This window comes from Mustela lutreola, chromosome 3 (genome assembly GCF_030435805.1).
Source record: "Mustela lutreola isolate mMusLut2 chromosome 3, mMusLut2.pri, whole genome shotgun sequence".
Lineage (NCBI taxonomy): Eukaryota > Metazoa > Chordata > Mammalia > Carnivora > Mustelidae > Mustela > Mustela lutreola.
The window spans coordinates 77863353-77882702 of record NC_081292.1 but is presented as its reverse complement, the minus strand read 5'-3'; the positions used below and the strand labels follow the sequence as shown (position 1 = coordinate 77882702).

General features: G+C 37.4%; 1 protein-coding gene across 1 annotated transcript in view; it reads left to right on the top strand.

Moving 5' to 3' along the window:
- The window catches only part of RP1 (RP1 axonemal microtubule associated), a 363653-nt gene that overhangs the window by 274729 nt on the left and 69574 nt on the right, over window positions 1-19350 (top strand). The window contains exon 22 of the mRNA XM_059166436.1: window positions 10550-10713. Coding sequence (XP_059022419.1) covers window positions 10550-10713 — 164 coding nt within the window. The remainder of the gene's footprint in view (window positions 1-10549; window positions 10714-19350) is intronic.

The window sequence follows — 19350 nt, the reverse complement described above, 5'->3', positions numbered from 1 at the left end:
GTGTTGTCCAGTAGGATAGCCACTATATATTTTTTTAAATTTTATTTTGTTCTTTAAAGGAACTTCTAACTATCCCTAGTCATTAGGGATGCATGTATATTTACATTATATTTACATATGTGTATATGTCATCTATGCCTTTGGACTTATTTTGTTGTATTGTTTCTCTAGATGATTAGGCTGTATTTTTAGATCTTTAGCTTTTAACCCTTTTCCAGATGCAAGTGAAAGGATGTTTTTAATTCTCTGGGGAATTATTATTATTGTTATTATCCTTAGTAATCTTTTTTCACCTAGAACTTTTGTGGAGACAAATCAGGTTTCTGTAAGTCTACTTTTGCTGATGATTATATGGAGCCCAACCTTTCAATAAGGGTGGTGTAGACACTTTGGCTTACTTTAAAAGTCTCAGGTCCAGTTCCCAGACTTGTGTGTCCACAGCCTCCCATCTCTTGGCTGGGGGTGTTGACATTTATCACAAGCAAAACTTCAGCCTATCAGAGTGCTGACTACTCACCACTTCTGTGGATGGCCCCTCCATTACTATGATTATTATTATTATTACTATTAATATTTTGTTATTATTATTTGACAGTGGGGAATTTTTCTTCTTTCTTGGAAATGAAATAATGAACAAAAAGTTTGTTTTTGTTTTTCAATTTTCCCATAATTTAGTGGTATTAGAGTGACAGGGCTTTAAAAATATCATCCCAAGAAACTGGCTCGAAGTATCCGAAACTTAAGTCAAACTGTTAGTAACTAAAAGAACAGGTATTAGAATTCAGCTATTAAGCATTATACAAACTTTCATTTTAAATGGTTGAGCTTCCTGCATGCTCTCAAGGGTTTCTGACTTGAGGGACTGTATAATTCTTGGAGTACTTACCTACTTATTTTTTTTTAATATTTTATTTATTTATTTGACAGACAGAGATCACAAGGAGGCAGAGAGGCAGGCAGAGAGAGAGGGAAAAGCAGGCTCCCCACAGAGCAGAGATCCCGATGAGGGGCTCGATCCCAGGACCGTGGGACCATGACCTGAGCCGAAGCAGAGGCTTTAACACACTGAGCCACCAAGGTGCCCCAGGACTTACCTACTTATTTATAGGAAATGCCAACCCTTTGTAGCATTAGTAACTTGGTGAATAATCTGAGGGTAAATACTATTAGAATATTTTCTCTCTCCTCTCAATTCTACTTTCTATACATGTTTGCAGGTCTCACTACCTGTAGTATCTGATCTAGGATAGAAACTAGAATTTAATTATTGGATTCAACATAATTAACAATATAAACTTTTTTTTTATAACATCACCATACATCCCAAATCAAGTGTAGATGGCTTTTAATTGCCTCCCGCTCTGATCATTTATGGCACATTGTTTTTGTAGTTGTATGGATAAAGAAGTGATCACCTACTCCTGGTTCAGAATCTTCTACTTGCTTGGTCAGTATTTCTTCCTGCATAGGAAGACATGTTGTGGGTACCTGGAAACCTGGGTGGGCCTGAGGGGCCAGTGTCCCAGATAAGTGCCCGTGATGTGTATAGCTGAGATGCCAGAGACACCATATCTAGGACCGCCTCACCAGTCCCAACACACGTTGCTTGAAACTTGATTAACAAATTCCAGTGTGGCTAAATGGGAAAAGAGAAGTCAATGTGGGGGCAAGTTTGGAAGCAGGAGGAAGAAGGTGAGCTCATGGAAATTCTCATCAGAGGCCAGATATTTGCTATGACTTGCTGTTTGACAATGGGTCTGCCTGGAAGAGTTAGGTGAACTATAAGGGAAACATTGCAGTGCTTCTCATGCCCCCTGCTTGGCTTTGGCCTCCTTTTCTCCTGACAGTAAATGATCAGTGTTTGGGTAGTTATTTATGCTGTATTGATTCTAGACTGTTGGTTCATATATTTTCCTGACTGAAACAAAATACCCATAATTCAACATAGTAATTGAATATAATGTGTTGGATACTAAAACAACAATATGATCTCAGATCTTCAGAACATCCAACAGATAGGCAGACACATTGCCACAAAGAACCTTCTTTCAACCAATTTCTACTTGGAGATAATTCACAAAAAGCATTGTACATTTTGGGATGAAATAGGATTAATCAAATGACTCTTACTTGGTCTGGCAAAGTTTCTCAAGCTTGAGACTATTGACACTTTGGGCTGGATAATTTTATGCAGGGGGGAGTTGTCAAGTATACCATAGGATGTTTAGCAGCATCTCTGAACCAGTATGCACTAGATGCTGATAGCACTCAGCCACCAGTTGTGACCATGGAAAATGTCTTTAGTATTCACCAAATGTTTTCTGGGTGGAGAAATGACCCCAGTTGAGAACTGCTGACCTAGAGAATGGTGGTTCTGTTGGGAAAGGGGGCTGATGTGTTGGGATATGCAAGTCTGGAAAGGTAGATGTGGCAGACTGTATTTGGTAAAGTGCTGTAACTAAATTTCCTATCCTGTTTACTCTTCCAGAACCTTGGAAATTCCCCATCAAAAGGTGGAATGAACTTGGGCAGACTTTTGAGACTGCCTCAACTAATAGCATGCACAAAAGTTATTCATGTGGTGTTTCTGCCATATACTAGTAGGTCAAAAGATGTGACAGTGCTTCTGCCAGGCTCTCTCTCTGGGAATGTTTGTTCTTGGAGACCAACTATCCTGCTACGGACAAACCCAGACAACATGCACAGGTCTAAATGGAGAGGTATAAAGGCTGTTGTCCCAAGTCCTACCTGAACTTTCAGCCAGCAGCCAGTACCAACTTGCCAGTCACAGGAGAGAGCAATCTTGAACATAGACCCTTCTGTCTGCTGTTGAACCACCCCTGCCAATGCTGTATGGAGCAGAGATGAACTTTCTCTGCCAAGTCTGTCTCAGATTGCAGATTCATTGGCCAAAGAATTCATTACTGCTGATGGAAACCATTCAGTTTTCAGATGGTTTGTTACACAGCAATAGATAACCACAGCAGTAGAGTTGGTAGAGAGTAGTTCATGTAGACTGCATATGTAGGTCAAGATTTGAATTTTGTAACTGAGGATCATGAGTTGCTCTCTTAATGATGCCAGTGATGTGGTTCTGAAAGTAAGTTTAGACCTAATAGGTTGCCTGGAAGCTAGAGCAAGAAGTACTTGAGAATTGTTAGCAAATATTCAAAGAGAGGCAAGCTAAGGTTTCTAGCTGTGGTAAGGAGGATGATCAGTAGAGTCATGGAGAGATTTAGCAGCAAGCATGAAGGATAAACTTGACAGAAACTTGGAATAAAGACAAGGCAGAAATACCACTGATGAGAATCTGGCATCCAGGTTGGGGATGGTCACAGGGAACATGGGGGACCCTGCAGGAGCCTGCCATTTAGCCACCATGCTACTCCCCTGTCAAGAATCAAGATTTGAAGTGGAGTTGAATATACTAAACAGAAAGACAGAGGATTCAGAGTAAACTGCAGTGATGAACCGTCGTCCTAACTTCACAGTGATATCTAACAAGCTCCAACATGCAGGGAGTCTACTGAGCATCCTGGCTAACAGTGCAGATCCTAAATCTAGAATGCACCACTTATTCACTGCTGGGCTTGGGGAAGTCACTGTATTTCTCTGTGCCTCAATTCTTTCTTAGAAAGTGGAGATGATAATAGAGACCATTAGAGATGCTGTGAGAATTCAGTAAATATAATATCTATAAAAAACTTAATCGGAGCTTGTAGACCTCACATACCCAGTCAGTGATAATGTTTAAACTTCATTTTCCCTTGTGATAGAAGATGTCAGGGTTTGGAGCATCCAACAGCAGCCCCACTGCAGCATTTGGCTGGAGCAGGCAGAATGCCCCATGGCCAAGAAGGGTCTCTATTGCTGCTGCTTCTCTATTCAGCCCTATAAACTGGGGTGTCATTTACCATGTCACACAGCAATAAATAATAAACAAAACCATAGATATGACATTTACCTGAAACCAATATCAATATAAAATATATAATAGATTCACTTCTGATAGTATTTTATGCTTGTTTTCCAGACTTAAAATGGAGAAAATTGAGTATTGTTTGAAACCATTTTATTCCAGGAAGCATAACTGTTTCTAATTCTGTATCAGATTTATCCTAACTCCTGTGGTAGTGAGCACATCATTTCTCTATTGCTTTGTATGTATAATAGGATTAATGATATTTGTCTCTTGAAAGAATAAAAATATTTGTAAAGTGCTGAAAAAAATTTTAAAAAATCTCATGATCCTCTTATGAGGTTGTATTTTGAAGGATTTGTGAGTTTATATAGATAGAATTGTTTGGAGATAAAATTATCAAAAATTAGGATAAAGTAATAATTTGTCTTGTGTATCTTTGCCAAATCTCACTAAAATATATTTGCATGCCCTTCAAAATTTGGGTGATACAAGGTCAATATTGTTTCTATTATTTTTGTGCTAATAACAAGACCAATTATGAGGCAAATAACAATGTCCTTGTCCTGTATACAAAAAATGACCTGAATGATGTACAATGAGAAGGATTTATTCTTTGTTGAGAAATAGAAATATATTATGCTAAGGCATTCTTAATGCCTTGAATATCCTTTCTAATACATGTAGTCTTTATTTTTCAAAATATTTCTTAATGGATCCCCAAACATTTTAGGACTCTATGCCAAGTATTGTACTAGATCCTATGGATACAGAGACTATAAGACAAAAACTTGCCCTTTGAGGGGCTTAGAGTCTGGCTGGGTAGATAGGGGTAGGAGGGCCAGAGAGATGGAACTTTTTTGTATATCACAGGGTTGAAGTGTGCACAGGTCCAACATCGCTATGGAGAGAAGGGTTCATTCTAGTTACTGGAAAGGGTGCCTGGAAATGCTTCTTGGAGGAAGAGACTTTCAGGCAAGACCCTGGATGTAGGAAAAGGCCCTTCAAGATAGCTAAAGGATGGTGTGTGAGCAGCAGCATGAGAGAGATTTCAGAGGAGTCAGAGGATGCTTTGTAAGGGTGCAGGGGATACCAAAATGTTATGAACAGAGCTGAGGTAAGTATTTGACAGGCACAGCAATCTATTAGCAATGTTAAAATATTGCCATAAATAGAAAGTTGGAGAAAGTTTTACTTGTTCTGACCTCTCTCAAGGAACAGAGGGAAAGTGGGTAGAATTCATCACCTAGAGTTTGGGGGAGACTCCCAGGGGTTTGTGAGAGGGTGGATCTGGTTAACTTTAGGGCTTTTGTTCCCCTGAGTTGCAGGCAGCTCTCCTCTATCCTTCCTTGCCACCTGCTCAACCTCTCCACCAAGTTAGAGCCAAGCACATGCTTCATGATGCATGGTGGTATCGTTCTTCTTAGGCTGTCTCAGTCTACCTGTGATTGTAATTGGAGCAGTGCGAGTTTGCAGTCTGCAGAGGGGCATTAAGTCTTGTCACTCTCACTGCATCGTATTGTGTCCTGCTCTGTTAAGGTAAGTGTCATGGGGATATGTTTACTATCTGGTGCATGATCAGGGAAAACATGCCTGTTCCATAGTTTTTAATGTGCTTTGAGGAGTTTTTCCCTCAGTATGTTGAACTGACAATTACTTGGTCAGAGCTTAATTTACATGCATCCTCCTTAACATTTCTTTGAGTATTCAGTGAGCAGTTGCCAAGTAACTGAAAATATGTCTAGATACAGATGTTTCTCTATTCTACAAAGGGTCAATTTTCTGAGCTATAAAGGCAAATGTGTATAACCCCTGTAACAAAATACACAAAATGGGTAAAGATAAATTGTTAAGATCTAAGGAAGAGTTCTTGAACTTCATAGCTATAGGGATTTTGCTCACCAAAATAACTCACTCATGCCTTCCTAAAAATAAACCTCCAACTAATAAGAAAACCTTGCAAAGGAAACAGTTAACAGTAAACCTGTGATCTATTTTTTCCCCTTTTCCTAGGAAATGAAGGAGATGCCTCAGTCAAATCCCCCTGCCTACATGCTAAGAATAAAACCTCCTGGTAGAAACACTAATGGTATTTATAAGTGAAAGATAACAGAAACCTCTTACCTGTGAAATGCTTTCAGCAGCTCTTCCAGTTTTCCTTTGCTTTATAAGAAACCACCCCAAAACTTAGTGGCTCAGAACAGTAATTGATTCCTATCTTTCACCTTTCAGTGGGTCGATGTGGCTCAGCCAGGTTTTGCTTGAAAACTTTTCAAGTTTTGCTTGAAAACTTCCGTGACTTTAGTCTGATTGTACTTCATTTGCACAGATATCTGAAGCTACGGCTGGCTGGATATCCAAGATGGGTCACCCACTCCACTGGTTGGTTGATGACACAGGCAGCTCAGCTGGAGTTACTTTCCTACATGAGGCTTTCCCATGTGCCTTCGGTTTCCATAGCACAACTCCTGAGGTCCAAGAGGGAGTATCTGGAGAGGGTGTTCTAACAGACCCAGACCAATGTAGATTCAGAAGCCCTGGAATGTCACTTTGCTGCATTATATTGGCCAAGGGCAGCCCAGGTTCGATCAGAGAAAATAGACTCTACCTCTTAATAGAGAGATAAAATGGTCGCTTTGCAAAAGAGCAGGTAGGTTGGGAGATATGAGTAGGCCTTTAACTAATACAGTCTGCCATAGCAGAATATGCCTTGTCTGTCTAGAGTGCCTGTTGTAAATTAACCTGGTATTTACGGAGTGATGGAGGCATGCATGGAGGCAGAGATGTAAACTAGGAAATCAGTGGGGGTTGCTAGCTGTGGTTGCATTGTTTAAGTCTTGCATGGTTTAAGACTGAAACAGTACACGTTCTAATGGAGGCTGGAGAGGACATTTTTGAGTTATATCGATCATACAGAGCAGGAGTCAGCAAAGTTTTATGATGAAGGGCCAGATAATATGCATCTTGGGCTTTGCAGGCCATATGATCTCTGTAGCAACTACCCAACTTGGCTGTTGTAGCACATGAGCACCCATGGAAAATACATCAACAAATGACTGTGTCTGTGTTCCAGTGAAACTAATTACAAAAACAGGTGCAGGCTGGATTTGGCCACTGGGCCATAATTTGCCAACCCGTGGTCTGTGATCTCTGTAAAGGAAGGGTGCTTACCCTCTGACTTAGTAGTGAATGATCAGTGAATTTGGTATTAGGTGAGCTTTATAAACTGTCAAGTCTGATTTCATAATTTGACTCACATAGTCCCATAGAGAGCCTCTTGAATATCTATCACAATGCTTGTTCGTAATATAGACACTTAATACTAACCAATCAGCTGGTCAACAAATATTAATTGAATTCCAGTTGTTGGCATGGCTTCATATCCTGAAGTTCAGGATTTTCTCGTTCAGTTTTTATCTATACTAATTGCACTTAGCTGTATGAGAATAGCAAATACAGAACACATACTTTCTATTGTTAAAGTGAAAGCTATTAAAATTTACTTTATTATTGATGAGAAATTTAAATTTATTACTGAGTGTTCTACACAAACAATGAATCATGGAACACTACATCAAAAACTAATGATGTACTGTATGGTGACTAACATAACACAATAAAAAGTAAATGTATTGTTGGGCTATTTGGAGATCATAGGGTATATCTAGACTACTTTTAAACATTTTTAACACAAAAGAAAAATAAACCTCCATAGATGTAGTCTCCAAGAAAAGTTTTCTTTTTTCTGTAGCAGGATTTCTTCAAATGGAGGCAACTATTATAGTATCTTTCCAAATTTAAGCTTTGAGAGCCAATGAAAAAAGAATAAAATGGGACAGTCTGAGGTAGAGTCTCAGCAATGGCTTATTGCATAGTCAACAAACTTTTTTTTTTAAACCTTTAAAACACTGGTAAATATGAGATAAATATTTAGACTTCAATTACATGGAATTCTCTTGAGTTAATAGAATTGGTTTTTCTAAAGGGGTTAGCAGATTACAGTATTTTGAGATAAAACTCCTTGGGGTTGAACAGACAACAGCTATAAGAAAGGAAAGAGAAGAGACACTTAGAATATCTGAACTCATGTTCTTTGATTCTTTTGGTAAAGATAGTTTCCCAATAGAAAATTACAGAACAAAAGCTTGGAATTGTGACACATAATAAGAGATATAAAAATTGTAAGCATATTTTTAGCTCTGATAAAAGTGAACTATTTTGCAGCCTAATGGAACTATTCATATAAATATAGACTCAGGGAACTTTTCATTTAAATATAGACTCAGGGCACCTGGGTAGCTCAGTCAGTTAAGCATCTGCCTTCGGCTCAGATCACAATCCCAGGGTCGTGGGATCAAGCCCTGCATCGGGCTCTCTGCTTGGCGGGAGCCTTCTTCCCCTCTTCCTCTGCCTGACCCTCTGCTGCTCTGTCTACTTGTGCTCTCTATCAAATAAATACATAAAATCTTAAAATAAATAAATAAATATAGACTCAGATTGTACCTCTATGATATTTTCTACAAATGTTTTAACTATTTCATATTTTAGATAGGGAGATATTCTTAGAGAAGTTAAATGATCACATTTTAAAAGTATATTATAGGGAATACTGAAATAGTTAATTTTTTCCCCAGTGCTAGTAAAGAAAATCATGCTGAGAATAACAACAATTTAAAAAATCACCACAAAAGACATTTCATTGGTTATTCCATCTTTAAATTTCATGTTGTGGTGACATGGCAATTTCAAAAGGTGAGAACATAAGAATATTATATAAATCAATGTCTCATTGCTATTTGTTGATGTTGTAGTAAACAAGATATGCAAGGCAACATGCAAACTCATTTGTGTCCCTCTTCCCATGCTATCATGGTACAAAACCCCAGATGGCAGGGGAAGGAGATAAAGAGGAGATAGGAGAGAAGACCTAAAAACAGGAAATGAGATACTTCAACTTGTTGAATTATGCATCAAGGCACAGGTGGAAGGCTTTCTATAAGAATTGATACCATGGTAGGATTCTCATGGGATTATAGTTTGAAATTTTTTTATTTTCTAATTTTCTCACTGAAAATGAACTGAAATTCCTCAAAGTAAACTTGCTACAAGGTGGAAATCGCAGAGTGCACCCCTGTGAGTTATATCCCTCCCTTGATATTTTGGTACTGGGGCTTAAGTTCCATCTTTAGTAACAAATGTAGCATTATGCAAAATCTACCTGATGCAAGTTTTATCAAACTGATTAGAGAAGTTCCTATGATCTTTGTGGATGGACTGGGGACCAGGGAGAGTGGTGTAATGTACTAAAAACAAAGACAACCTCTGAGTGGAGGACTTACTGAGAACTCAGAGATCTAAAATGGTGGTAGGACTTCATCCCCTTTTGAAAATGTAATGAATACTCAAAAGTATACACATACTGCGGTGGCTTTGACAATAATAATAGACATCTTTAAATTGCCCTTGCAATCCAAGGATCAGTTATAATGAGTAGAGAGTTCTAGCAGACAGGACTCTATCCTTTGTTACTCTAGACTGTGTGGTGTCGGGTCACACTGAGAGGGTTTCACTGCTTTGGAGTTGATGGTGCCATTTTCCAAAGTGCACCAAATGATTAAATAAATGCTATCTCTATTTGTTTTTCCAACTAAACTAATCAGGAACAAGTTGTAGGTCTTCTTAAAAAATATTTTCTGTCATGCTCTGTCTCAGCCTTTCTGTGGTTTTAACGTTGCCATGGCAGGAAGTTCAATGATCCAATCTGCTTACACGACACATGGTCTTCCTCTGTTTCAAACACCAATTTTCTTCATCTCCCCCATCCCAAACCCTCTCAGTTCTGCTAGGCCCTTCATGCAATATTTTACTCCTTACTTGTTGGTTCGTTCCAACATTTAGGGGACACTAGAAATTTTTTTTTTTTTTTTTAAAGATTTTATTTATTTATTTATTTGAGAGAGAGAGAGACAGTGAGAGAGAGCATGAGCGAGGAGGTCAGAGGGAGAAGCAGACTCCCCATGGAGCTGGGAGCCCGATGCGGGACTCGATCCCAGGACTCCGGGATCATGACCTGAGCCTAAGGCAGTCGTCCAACCAACTGAGCCACCCAGGCGTCCCGAAATTTTTTTTTTTAAATAAATTTTTAGCTCTTTTTGCTTTGTCTTTAGGTTTTCCACATCCTTGCCATGATTTTGCTGGGATCACCAAACTTTATCAGCCCCAGCTTTGCAAGGCTCTTCCCTAGTACAGATAATGTCTTAATGTCAGCTTATCAATATGCCTGTCATTAGTTCCCACCTAAAGATTTGACAGTGATGCTGAATAAACTACTAAATCTTCCACCCAATTACCAATGCTAAATGCTTCCCTTTCAGTGTTTCTCCCCAAAATATCTGCAATCTTAAAAAGCTTACTGGTTATTTCCTTGTAATTAAAATAAACTATTATTTCCAAGACTTTTCCACATGCTGGCTTCCAAAAGGGAGTCCATGATTAGCAGTTATTTTAATACTTCTTGATTTCACTAATTATTCATTTCATAACTAAGTGGATTAGGTAGAATCCCTCATTTCCTAATATTAATATGGTTTTCTTCCACATTTTTGTATTAATTTCCTTTTTCCTTTGCAGAAGGAGATTGGAAGGTGACCATAGTCACTGGGGATCTTGAAAATGCTGGCACTACAGCAACAGTATCTCTTTATGTCTATGGAGAAGCAACATGTTCAGGTCCTATTATTTTGGGATCTGGAAAATACCAGCTGTTTAGCCCTAACAGTGCAGATATATTCAAGGTAAAATTGATATGCTATAACTTGCTTGTTAAGATATATTTTGATTTACATTCCCTAAGATGAAATAGAAAATCTTTGTTTTGATGTTGTATTTGCATTACATTCTCTTGGTAGACATGAAATCTTTTATCCTAAGGGGTAATAGGAGTAAAGAGGTAAACAGGAGTAATAACAGGAATAAAAGATTTTAAATTTTTGCCACATTTTTTAAAACATAAATGTCATAAAGTATACAAACTTTAGAAAATTAAAAAAATAAGAGTGGAAAACTTTACTCCTAATCCTGCCATCAAACCAAATATTTCCACTGTTGAATATCTTTTTTAGTTCTTATCCATATCCATGGAGTATGATGCTATGATAGAAAGGTGGGGCAGCCTAATGGCTAAGACATGGTCTGAGGAGGCAGATGGCCAAGATTCAAACCGCTTACTAGCATGGTGACCTTGACAACCACTCTACAATGCTTACCTCAAGGGGTTAACATGAAGCTTAAATGAATTAATGTTTATAAAGTATTTATTGGAATGCCTGAAAAACTCAATAAATGTTTGCTGTTACGACTGTAGTACATAAGGAATTCTGCAACCCCTTATTTATGCAAGGAGCTACACAGCCCAAACTATAATCTTTATTGATTAAATATTGAATATATGAAATTAACCATATGCTACAGTTGTTGTTACTATTGGACATTTAAATGACTTCTAGGTTTTCACTTGTAAATAATGGCATAATGAATGTGTTTTTGATTCAGTTTCTTCTTTTTTTTTTTTCCTAAACAATGCTATCTAATTCCTTATGATGAATTCTGAGTGATAGGATTACTCTTGATGCATTCTGACAAAGCGCTTTGTAAAAATGTCTAGTTTATAGCACAGTGCCTAGCAGGACATAGTAAGCAACTGGTAAATTTTAGTTGTTATTAAATCATTACTACACATCCCAAATCATGGTATATATTTATGCCATACATAGTGTTTAGTTCTTTCTTTATTTTTTTTTTTAAGATTTTATTCATTTATTTGACAGAGATCACAAGTAGACAAAGAGGCAGACAGAGAGAGGAAAGGAAGCAGGCTCCCTGCTGGGCAGAGAGCTGTATGTGGGGCTCAATCCCAGGATTCTGGGATCAGAACCCGAGCCGAAGGCAGAGGTCCCAACACACTGAGCCACCCAGGTGCCCCTGTTTAGTTCTTTTAATTAAGATTTCTTGGACATCTTTGCAACTTACAGTATGTGACTGTGGATCTAAGGAGGTTATCTTCACTTTTCCCCTTTTTGTTAAGAGAGTTTTATTGAGATATGATTAATATACCATAACATCCATCAATCTAATGTGTAGAATTCATTTTTAGTATATTCATAGAGTTGTGCAACTATCACCACACTCAAATTTTAGAATATTTCATCACCCCAAAAAGAAAGCCTAGACCCACTAGCAGCAACTCTCCAACCTCATATTCTCTAACCTTAGGAAACCAGTTACCTATCCATTATTATCCAGTATTATTATCACTATCTATCCAAATTCCATTGTATGAATATATCACATTTTATTTATCCATTCATCAGTTGATGGACACTTGGATTATTTCTACTTTTAGTTATTAATGTGGATAATTATTATGAATAATGCTGCTATGAACATCCATGTAAAAGTTTTTCTGTGGATATATTTTATACAATTCACTATTGAACAACACTGGTTTGAACTGTGCAGATCCACCTATATGTGGATTTTTTTCAGTACAGTACTATAAATGTGTTTTCTCTTCCTTGTGATATTCTTTTTTTTTTTTAAGATTTTATTTATTTGACATACAGAGATCACAAGTAGGCAGAGAGGCAGGCAGAGAGAGAGAGGAGGAAGCAGGCTCCTCACCGAGCAGAGAGCCCGATGTGGGACTTGATCCCAGGACCCTGAGATTATGACCCAAGCCGAAGGCAGTGGCTTAACCCACTGAGCCACCCAGGTGCCCCCCTTGTGATATTCTTAATAACATTTTCTCTATTTATTATAAGAATATAGTATATAATACATATACAAAATATGTGTTATTAACTGTTTATGTTATCATTTAAGGCTTCTGGTCAATGGTAAGTTATTAATAGTTAAGTGTTTGAGGGAGTCAATCTGTTACATGCAGATATTCCACTGTGTGGGAGGTTGGCATCCATAACCCCGGCATTGTTCAAGGGTCAACTGTAATTTCTTTAAGATAGGTACTTTAGGAATAGAATTACTGTATCATGTGGTAGTAACTCAATGTTTAACATTTTAAGAAAGTGACAAAGTTTTTCAGAGTGGCTGACCACTTTTATATTCTCACCAGCAATATATGAGGGTTTCTGTTTTTCTACCAACAGAAATTTGTTGTCTATCTTTTTTTTTTTAAAGATTTTATTTATTTATTTGACAGACAAAGATCACAAGTAGGCAGAGAGGCAGGCAGAAAGAGAGGGGGAAGCAGGCTGTCTGCCAAGCAGAGAGCCTGATGTGGGGCTCAATCCCAGGACCCTGGGACTGTGACCTGAGCCGAAGACAGAGGCTTTAACCCCATGAACCACCCAGGTGCCCCTTTTGTCTATCTTTTGATTCTAGCTATCCTAGTGGATATGATGTCTCATTGTAGTTTTGATATATATCTCCCTAATGACTAATTATGTTGAGTATCTTTTCATGTGCTTGTTAGACATTTCTGTGTCTTCTGTGGAGAAATGTCCATTCAAATCCTTTGCTCATTTTATTTGGATTATTTATCCCTTTCTAATTAGTTTAAGAGTTCTTTATATATTCTGGATGTGATGCTCATATTACATATATGACTTGTAAATATATTCTCTCATTTTGTGAGCTCTCTTTTAACTTTCTTGGTGGTATGGATTTAAATTACTTCCGGTGTCCTTTTAATTCAGCCTGAAGGATTCCTTTTAGTATTTCCTGTAAGGTAGTTCTGCTAATGATGCATTCTCTCAATTTTTCTTTTCCTGGGAGTGTCTTAATTTGCAAATCCAATTCCTTGTTGACAATTTTTTCTTTCAGCTCTTTGAAAATGTCATCTTACTGCTTTCTGACCTTCATGATTTCTGATGAGAAGTCAGCTGTTAATTTTATTGTATATGATGAGTTGTTTTCTTTTGCTCTTTTCAAGATTTTCTCCTTGTTTTGGCTTTCAGTAGTTTGACTATGTTGTATCAGGATGTAAACTACTTTCCTGTTGGTTTTTACAGCTACCATGGTTGTAAGTGTGCCGGTTTTTAAGGATGTTGTAGAACTGGGGAGAGAAAAAATGGAAGTAGATCAAAATACAATACATAAACCCTTCTGTTCTTACCAAGGCTCATAATTTTCATTTGAATGAATGCTTTTCAGATTGTTGAAGATCTTCAATTAATTTCCAGAGTTCTTGAAAATTTGATTTTAACAATCAAATTTTATGGAGAACCTAATGAATCATTCCAGAAGTTCTGTGATATCCCTTTTTTTCTTTATCATATTTTGTTCTATTTTATTGAAATTTCTATTCCTCTATGACATCTTCTATTTGTGGATGTGATTTTTATTATCAGCTATAGAGAAGTAGGATCTAGCCCAATGTAAATGTGACCTTGAGCCTATAATATGTCATGTGATTAAATCCATGAAACTTAAGAGCCACCAGCCAAGTAGTGTTATGACATTGGGTATCTCATTATTGTCAAGACAGTAAAAACCTTTCATTTGTATAACAGGTTCATGTTGTATGTGGCGATGTGGGACAGCTGTAATGTTTTCTTGATGCAATCATAGGTCTTGAAGGAGAACTTGATGATAGGTGTACAGAGAGTAGAGGATTCCAGCATCAAAAAAGGGCTTGCAGGGGCACGTGGGTGGCTCAGTGGGTTAAGCCTCTGCCTTCGGCTCAGGTCATGATCCCAGGGTCCTGGGATCGAGCCCTGCATTGGGCTCTCTGCTCAGCGGGGAGCCTGCTTCCCCCTCCTCTCTGCCTGCCTTTCTGCATACTTGTGATCTCTTTCTCACTCTGTCAAATAAATAAATAAAATTTAAAAAAAAAAAGGGCTTGCAAAGTGATGTCAGGCTTTATAGTAAAAACTCCAGAAACTCCAGTAAAAGACTCTAGAGACTATGGAGTCAGCCTTGTAGGAGCAACTGGAATGTCATGGGTAACCAGGCTGAAGGAAATGATTCATCCCCCCAAATGACCAAAACAAAAATCAGAGCAGCGTCTGTTATAGCAGGAAGTTTGAAGAATACAGGCAGAGAAGAATTCCTAGACCACAGGGGCTGGACCTTGTTTAGTTGCTAATTCTTGAATCTTGACTGATATAGATGAGACACTCATGGGTATCTGTTGAAAGTATGAGAATTTAATAAAAATGATTCTGGTGACATTTGTTTAATATTTGCTTCTTTCTCTTGGGGCGTTCATTGTTGATTTTCCCTTGTGATCATTTATACCTTGGAGGCATCATAAAGGTATCCTATGTATCTTATACGGTTATTATTCACTTGTAAACCTGCCTGGAGACTTAGCTGAGCTTTATATTGCATTTTTGCAAATTGAAACACTAAATAGTACTCTCTGTTGCTTGGGAATGTTGGTAGCTAAGGCCTTCACTCTTAGAAAGTAGTTTCCTGCTTCTAGTTTACTATTGCATGAAGTCAATTCATTTTGTAGATGAATAAGTTTAATATTTATTATGAACTCATAGGGCACTTGCACAACCATTTGAAAATCCTTTATGTTCCTAGAATAGAAAGTATAATACATTTTTGCTTTTTTAGAACAATTTATATCAGCAGGAATCAGAAGACCTATATTTGAGCTCCAATTCTGACCTTTACTGTCTAAGGAAATATGGATAATTCACTTGATATTTATAAGCTTGAATTTCCTCCTTTGTAAAATGGGTACAATAATACCTTATAATGTTATTGAATAGATTGAAAGAGTTAAAAAATTAAAAGGCTTAATAGAAACACTTGTCTTTATACTCCAGAGGCAGACTCTTGTGTTCCTGCCCACAAATTGAGGTTGTTTTCCTGATGGGGTAGGATTTAAGAAAATTTTTCAGATGAATGAGGGCAAGATGGCAGATGGTGGGTGGGTGGCTATTGCTGGCATGGGAGGGTGTGCGTAGAAACATGTCTGGAGGCTGGAGTAGGAGGAAGAAGGAGAGGGAGCCAACACTAGGTTGGCTAGGCTAGAGTAAGGCAGTGAGTCTATAAGGAATAACAGGAACGTTTATCTTGGGCCTTTTCAGTGTTGAAAGGTTAGATGTTCATGTGGAGCTACAAATTATTAGCCATTAGCTAAGTGGATGCCAACATGTCATTTTGATTTTGGCACAGCTTTGGATTTCTTTCTTCTTTGTATTTTTCTATACCTTTCTCTCCTCTTCCTCTCCATCCTCCCCGCCACCCCCCCTCCCTTGCTCTCTCATTCTCTCTCTCCCTGTTTCTTTGTTTCTTTAGGTGGACTTGAAATTTGGAGTTTGGTAATATTTCATATTGACTCCGTTTGGCAGTTTAGGAATTGCCACCTTATGCAGTGCCCTGATGACATAATTGACTTTCCTATAGGTGACAGGTCCTAAAACAATTTTAACTTGATCTTTTTCCTCAAATAGTTGAAGTATTTTATAATGACATCTACATTTGGAACACCCAATTTTCACATGTGAATTCTTATCCAAAAGAGCCAGTAGAGTTGCTTAAATATAGGATAAACTACAGAAACCAAAACCTCAATACAGAATAAACTACAGAAAGCAGATAACTTTTCAGAAGGAGCAAATTTTCTTAGAAAGGCTAAGTATTAAAACAAAATGATAGTTGGTTTCAGATAGCAATCATTACTTATTTATTGGAGGATTACCAGGCATAGCCCACTCCTTAGAAGCCAAAAACATTTGTGGGCAGAAAAGTAAAAGGGTGTTTGCTAATGTCTACTCTGAGTTAGATGTTAGATAGTTAGCTGAAACAAGAGAGAAAGATCCCTTTCTCTTATCCCTCTCTCTTGACTGGGTGAAATTCTTTTTTGCAAAGATCAACACTTCTGTAGTTTTGATCACAACCTCTTCCATTTTCCAAGATTGTGTTCCATCAGCTATCTTTAGTCTTCCTTGCATCTCCAGATGACTCTAGTTAATCCCTGCCTTCAGTCTATCAAATATGCTTATGTCCTTCTTATTCTAAAAAATAATCTGCTCTTAAATTACTGACCTTACTCTTTCTCTTCTTTGCAGATTTTAAGAAAAATGCTGATTTATCCTTATTGCTTCTCCTCTTTTTCTTCCCATTCTTTCCAGTCTCTTATAGTTTGGAATTTTCACCCACCACTCTTTATAGGCCATGTTTTCTAGGATTAGCAGCAAAGTCCTAATTATCCCCCCAGTTATTATTCTGGGTTTCTGGTCAAGCAAATATTGGGTAGGTGGGTAGGTAATGTCATGATAGCTGTGGGTGCTGGGATCAGATCTCCTGGTCAGTGACCAAGAAATATTCTATTTAGAGTCTCAGAGGGAGCGTGGGCTTGCTAACACCTCGATTTCAGACTCTAGCTTCCATAATGGTGAAATAATACATTTCTGTTGTTCTTAGCCACCCAGATTGTGGTACTTTGCTACAGAAGCCCTAGAAAGCTAAAACAGTGAAGAGCAGTCAGACGCTTCACAAGGGTGGTGGGTGAAATGGAAAGAAGATGATGAATTCACCAACAAGGAAGATGTGAGTGTCTTTTAAGAGAGCTGTTTCAGTGATCTCACTGAGAAAGATTACGGGGAAGTAAAGGAGTCTATCATGGTGTGTAGAGAAATGGGGGCTCTAGATACAGAGCCACTTTCCCCGTAAGTTTATTAGGTGAAGAGAGAAATAGGTGTTTTAATAGAGGATGGCACAGGATAAAGAATAGGACTCTTCAAAAACAGAACTGTCCATTTTGAGTGGGAAGGAGAAGACAATAGAGAGCCCTTTTTGTACGTAAGATAGCTGAAGAAAATGGGTGTAAGCTTTATAGTCAGATCCCTAAAAAGATAAGGGAATCTATAATTTATCTACTAGCAAGAACATTGTTGGAAGAATAGCTTTTATAAAGAGGGAGGACACCACTAGTCTTTGAGACTAGACACTAGGATAAGAAATAAATATAATAAGGAATATTAAGATAGAAATAAAGTATAACCAGTTTAGCTCCAACACTTGTTTTGCAAATGTGAATTTGTTCCAACATGATTGATATATTAAGGAAAATTTTGAGTATGATCAGAATTTCATATTTGCTTACTATGTGCATTTCATCCACAAGAAATAGCAGGTGAATGCAATGCAGTAAATTCTACCCAGCCCAACCAGGTCACATAGGACTATAAAAACCACACCTACACACTTGAAACATACCAGCTATCTCGGTTCAATGTGTGTGTGTGTGTGTGTGTGTGTGTGTGTGTGTTATAAGTAAGTCACATCTGTCCACATCTGGTGTTAAAAATTGCCTTCCAATTTCCAATAACCCTTCTACTACTTGGCAAAAACTCATAAGCTGCAATTCTTTCCACATCTCTTCCACAAGTAAACTTGATATTCAGTGCTACATTTATTGTGGTATTTATGAATTTCTTAACCATCAGCATGTGTAAAATTTGCTACCATTTTTGTTAGGTTTCTATCTTTTTTTTACACCACTGATAAAGCTTTTGATTGTTGTTTCCCAACCTCCCTCTTTCCTACAAATCTTGTGGTTTTTATTACACAATTTTGTGTTATGGGGATTTTTTAAAAAAAGAAACTGAAATTGCATTTTGCATTTTTAAAAATATTATTAGGGCTATTATCCATTTGTTAGCTCCAATTTTTAATTTTTTTAAATACTAGTATAATTTTTTAAAATACTAGTATAATTAATATATAATGTTATATTAGTTTAAAGTGCACAATATAATGAATGACAAGATGTCATTCTTTTTTTTGTGGTTCAATAATATTCCATTGTTTTGTTCCCTGGAATTTTATTATTGAAAGAGTCACAAATTATATCATGCAAATTAGGCCAGTTAGTAAATTAAGTTTATAGCTCAAGTGATTTTGGGCATAAAGACAATAGAGGAGGAAGATCATCATGCTCACATGCTTTATTTTGGGGGCATTAGAATTCTTACTGCATATTGAGTTGCATGAATTTGAAGTGATTTATGTTCAGAATATTCTATTTATTTATTTGTTTAGAGTTTATTTATTTATTTGAAAGAGAGAGACACAGCAAGAGAGGGAATACAAGCAGGGGGAGGGGGAGAGGGAGAAGCAGGCTTCCCGCTGATCAGGGAGCCTGATGCAGTGTTCGGTCCCAGGATCCCAGGATCATGACCTGAGCTGAAGACAGATGCTTAACAACTGAGCCACCAAAGCACCCTTGTTTTTAGAATATTTTAATCATCAAAAATAATATAGAAAACATTCTTCATCTTTTTGGTTTTCACTTCAGGGAGTAAAAGTAAATTATAAAGTTGTTCTTATCCTGGTTTCACATTATCACATATACTTGGATATCTAATTTGGTTTCTATTTTTATCTTCATGTTCTTTTAAAATATACAGTCTTATCTTATATAGTATTTTGTGTCTCTCTTTTTTTTCTAC